Raw genomic sequence first — 5,270 nt, forward strand, 5'->3', positions numbered from 1 at the left:
TCCCTTTTCAGCAGGAAGTAGCTAAGAGAATATGCCATCCCCTTTTCCTTATGAATCAGGGGGAAGTCTCTCTCAGGGTGGAGTGATAGGGAATGGCAAGGGACACACTGACAAAGGAGATTAATCAGAACTGGCTTTGACAAGCACTGTTTCAGTGGGTCAATTAAAACAGACATTCATGAAAGGGGGAGAAAAAAGAGGAACAACTGGGGAGGGGGGAGGGTAGAGAAAATAATGCAACAATGAATGAAAGAAAACCCAAAATCTCTGTAAATGTTCATTAAAATTAATAAAATTTAATTTTAAAAAGACAAAAAAATCATATGTAATAATCCTTTTCTGTTATGGATTAACATTTTAAGTGCATCTTTTATTATAATATATGAATCCTAGTAATCATACAGTAAGCACCATTACATGAACTCGTGAAAAAGACAAGCAAGAGTAACCCAATATAGAAGGCATCTTTATAGATGAGAGATTTGAGAGGAAGAGAATTTAAATTACTTTCTGATGAGGGTATTAACTTTAGAGACTTGTGATTCTGATTACATAATTTTCACTTTTTAAAAACATTGCTCAAGCAAAGGGGAAATAGTGTTACATGACATGTCTGTATAAACCAGAAAGGGGACATAATCATTAGTTTAAGCTGTATACTCATGAGATATTTTTTTAAAAAAATCAATTGCTTAAAGGTAGTCCTTGAATTTAAAATAAGATCCATTCTTTATTGTATCTTTAGAAATTTTCACATCAAGGGTAAAGATCACCTAACAGAAAGGAGTTGGCTAAAAGGACTAATTGAAATAAAAATCACTGTGAGTGTAAAAAAAACCAATTGCAGTATTGTGAGTATTGTAATTATTAAACACCACATATGTTTGGACAACCAATTCACTCTGGAACTTTTCACTTAAATCATAAAAAAAAATTAAAAATGGAAAAATAAGAAAAATAAAAATGGATCAATACCAACAGGCACATACAATCGTTACTTAAATTCACTTTAGTACAAGAAAAGCCTGTGAAGTTATTCTTTTCAACAGTCATATGCAAAGAAAGGGAAAGTGATTGTAATGAAGAATTTGTTTTAAGTAGGGATCAGGCTGTCTGTTTTAGAGGGTCAGCAAATTTGTATTTAAGGACAAATAGTTTTCCTTAAGTCTGATGTTTAGAACCCACGAAATAACCATAATTTTGTTCTTCAATATGCTTAAAACTTTCTATAGGAAAGTTACAGAAATAAAGTTTTTCTGTGATTATCACACATATCTCAAGAATATTTGTTTTTAATTTTTTTATATTTAAAAATTCTTAAATATCTTCTCTAATCTTACTATATCCCCACTCACAGGTATCCTACATTGGTTTTCTGAAGCTTTAAACCTTAAAACGAGGCAGCCTGTCTTTCTCACATATAGTCACTTGTGACTTCAAACCACCAAAACTGAGCAACCTTTCTGGTTAGAAGCACCAAAGTTCCTTACTGTATCTCTAATAGCAAAAATTTTAGTTTATAAATTTAGTAAAGCTTCTATTGTGGTACCTCTATGGGGTGAAATTAGTTAACTGCTCAGTGTCTCAGAAGAACCACATTCAACTAATTTCTGTTGGGTTGAACTTTGACTCAGAGAGAGGTACTGTGGGACAGAGTAGAGCTCTCCATTGTGATTTCCAAGGTTTTTCTATTATAGAAACTAATTTCTACATCTTTTTGCCACAGAGCCACTGTTGTGCTCAAACTACAGATCATTCAGTTACTAGCTCCTCACAGTGTAAACTGAATGCATGCTTTCTGGTCTCTTATTTTTCTACATAGTAATGCTATGTAGATAGAAGGAGAGTACATCCCAAGAAGTCTTCATAAAGACTCAATGGGAACATAGATGCTAATAAAGGAAATCTCTGTTTTCTAGAAACAAAAAAGAACTAAAATACATTTTTGATGCTGAATTTTATTATACGAAGTGTCTATACAAATATATAAATGTATATATTACCTCTTTCTGCATGTCTTCCAAGTCTAGCCTCATATGACCATATAGTAAAATTTCTTTCTTCTGTAACTTGTGGAAATAATTTCTTAAGTAGTCATGTAATATATGTTGCAGTTTATTTTCATGCTAAACAAACAAACAAAAAGCTAAGTAAATACTATGATTAAACTAAAAGGACATATTCTAAAACCTCTTATAATATCTGAGATAATTTAACCTTGTGGGGAAAAATATATTAATTCAAGTAAAATCAGACTCCTTTCTTTTTGCTTCAACTACCCATTGAAGAAATATTACAAAAACAACTGAGATGTATAATTTTTTTTTACATGCCAATACTTTAAGCAGTACTTGTCTTGGTCGCAGTATTTTAAGTGTTTTGTGTTACACCATCTGGTTTGTTATTTTATCTTTCTTTCACCAAGCAAATGAACAAAGAAAAACATCTGAAAATCTTAACACCTAATATACGTGTTGTAGTTCTTACTGAGTACTGTAGAGTCAGAACCAACTCATAGCTGACCTTCTAGTGGGTTTCCAGAGGCAGTTAATCACAAGGAAGGAGATTGTCCATCCTACTTCCACAGAACATCTGGTGGATTCAAACCAAGTGCCTTTGGGGTTTTAGCATAGCTTTTTACCACTAGTCCACCAAGGCTCCCTTAATATAAATAGCTATTTATATTTGAAGAAATACAATTTTCAAATCTATTCCAAAATACTACTGAAAAATAAGGCTATAAAACATTTTCTCAATAACCTACCTCTGTTTCAAAAGTGATAATGTATGAAATAAAAGCCATATTTCTAAAATATATATAAAAATACACACACATGTGCACAAAAATATATGTACTCTTGTTAAACAAACCAATATATGTGTTCTCTGTGTGTGATGTGTTTACATTCTCTAGGTCCTGCATTTTCTTTGCCTTTGAATTATGCCATCCCCATTGGTTTTTATTCATAAAACCAGCATATAACTGTTCTTCACCACCTTTCAAAATTTTAAAGCAAGGGATAAATCCACAAGGAAACACATCACCACTTACAAAAATATTTGACTACTCAAATTAGCCTACTTCAAGTAGTATCTTTTGCTCAAGTAAAAAACAGTCACTATTTTTCCTCTAGAATGCCCCTTCACACTTTTTTCAATTATTTTTTTAAATATTATATTGGTTTACATGTAAAGTTCGTTACATTTGTATGCATGTTTTTCAAACTGCATCTTTCCTCTTTCCTCTACCCATCCCTCCCTCCATCTATCAAATTGTGTGACCAATGATTAAACACCACCACCATCTGCCTTTGGATCCTCGATTTCATTCTACAATAATGGTCTTATATAGTATTTGTCTTTATAAGACTGATATAACAATAGCACGCAGGAGCAATGATTTTGTAAATCACTATCTAACATGAGAGGGACTGGGGAGCATTATGATAAATGAACTCTTGAAACTTTTAATCAAGCCCACATTTTTCAAATGAAGGTATATTTTTTTGATACTTTGATTGCATTTCTTCTAGACTCACACAGTTTATTTTGTCTCAACAATTTAACATGGCTTACCTTTTGAAAAAACTCTTTGTGTGAATAGAGGCTTGGGGCATAGTATCCATAAATTCTAAGGACATCAGTCTCTTGTCCCCCAGATAGCACAATATTGATTTTCTTTTGAAGAGCATGAATGATAAAAATATTTAAAAAGTCTGTGTGGTGAGGTATTATCCCCTTTTCACTGACAATCAGGAAATAAGGATAACATTCTTTAAGAAATATCTCCCATTCTGGAGAAAAGCAGTTGGAAAATTCGGTATGGACAGTAACACCAGTATTGTGTTTTAAATGTTGAATCAATGTGGTACGAAGAGCCAAAAGGTCAGGATAGTTGAAGTACATATTTTCTACATCCTGTAGGGAAAGTAAACCAATGGTAATATTAGAGACAAAATAGAGCCACTAGCTATTTTGCTTAAGTGTTATGTACAACTTGCATAATAAGATACAAAGAGTGAAATGTTCAAGATTACGAAAATATTTTTTCTGCATCTTAAAATACTTGTTAAGATAACTAGACTCACTAGCTTGCTTTCTCTCTCTCTCTCTCTCTCTCTCTCTCTCTCTCTCTCTCTTTAGAAAAGACCTTGCTCTCTGGAAAAGCAAATTATCTAAAAGAGTAATGGTTGATTATATTTTAAAATTGCATAATACTTTTCTCAGACTCTCCAAAACTACAGTGGAAAATTGAATTGTTATTGTTACCTTGAAAAAAACAATTACAAATCTGGCTTCCTTTTGAAGGAAATCATGCAGAAATTGCTCCACAAGATAGAAGAAGTGAAGAGTTTGTCCTCTCTTTAAGTTCACGTTGGAAATGCAAGTGAGAAATAAAGAATCTCCATCAATTAGAAAAAATTCAGACTCAACAAAATCTTTAAGCAAGCTTACAAATCTGAATTAAAATATAAAACACAAGATGCAAAGATTATAAATATAGGACATTTTTCTAATATTAAAACAGTCACAAAATTTATAAAATGATTGTTATAAATTTCTGCTATATTTAGGTAAAAATTGTACAATACAAATAATAGAATGGTCCTTTAGGTAAGTATCTGATTAATCTCATAAGGATACTGACATTTGCCATAACAAACATAAATCTAACACAAAAACTAAGTCTCAGGTTATTTAAAAACTTTTATAACCTATTCTCTTTGGTACTTTATTTAGGTTTGGGGGAAAAATGCTTCAATCATTATTCTCAATCAGTAACATTAATGGATTTTACTACATTTACAGTCAATTTATAGTCAATGTCTCTGATCTCTTTATTCAAGAAATTAAAGAGTTTAAAAATCTAGATGTGTTGTTTAACCTATATCCATGAACTCATATCCCTGTCTCTCCTTTCAGAATCTACAACCACATCCTTGAATTTATTTCTTACCATTTTCTGACTTAAATTTTTTATAAAATAATAGTATACAGTTAAAATTTATTTATTTAAAGCATTTACAAAGCATTTTCTGTATTTATTTTTTCAAACATTATTAATTAATCATTACTAAAATTCCTTAATATAGCTTCAGAAAGGTATACTTAAATAATTTATTACTGTATAATATTCAACCCTAAAAAATTTTTTCAACTCTGCTCATTTCACAATTTATTTTTCATTCCTCTCCTGTCAGTATTTTCTTCCTTCCTTCCTTGCTTCCTTCCTTTTCTTCTTCTTCTTCTTCTTCTTCTTCTTCTTCTTC

General features: G+C 31.3%; 1 protein-coding gene across 1 annotated transcript in view; it reads right to left on the reverse strand.

Annotated features, from left to right (window-relative positions):
- The window catches only part of LOC102860030 (probable ATP-dependent RNA helicase DDX60-like), a 191,875-nt gene that overhangs the window by 186,044 nt on the left and 561 nt on the right, over nucleotides 1–5,270 (reverse strand). Inside the window, exons 2-4 of the mRNA XM_006896669.1 lie at nucleotides 4,270–4,459; nucleotides 3,577–3,918; nucleotides 2,004–2,126 (exon numbers count right to left, since the gene is read on the reverse strand). Of these exons, the coding sequence (XP_006896731.1) occupies nucleotides 2,004–2,126; nucleotides 3,577–3,918; nucleotides 4,270–4,459 (655 nt within the window). The remainder of the gene's footprint in view (nucleotides 1–2,003; nucleotides 2,127–3,576; nucleotides 3,919–4,269; nucleotides 4,460–5,270) is intronic.

Source organism: Elephantulus edwardii, unplaced genomic scaffold (assembly GCF_000299155.1).
Source record: "Elephantulus edwardii isolate Elephantulus edwardi_28Jun2011 unplaced genomic scaffold, EleEdw1.0 scaffold00188, whole genome shotgun sequence".
Taxonomy (NCBI): domain Eukaryota; kingdom Metazoa; phylum Chordata; class Mammalia; order Macroscelidea; family Macroscelididae; genus Elephantulus; species Elephantulus edwardii.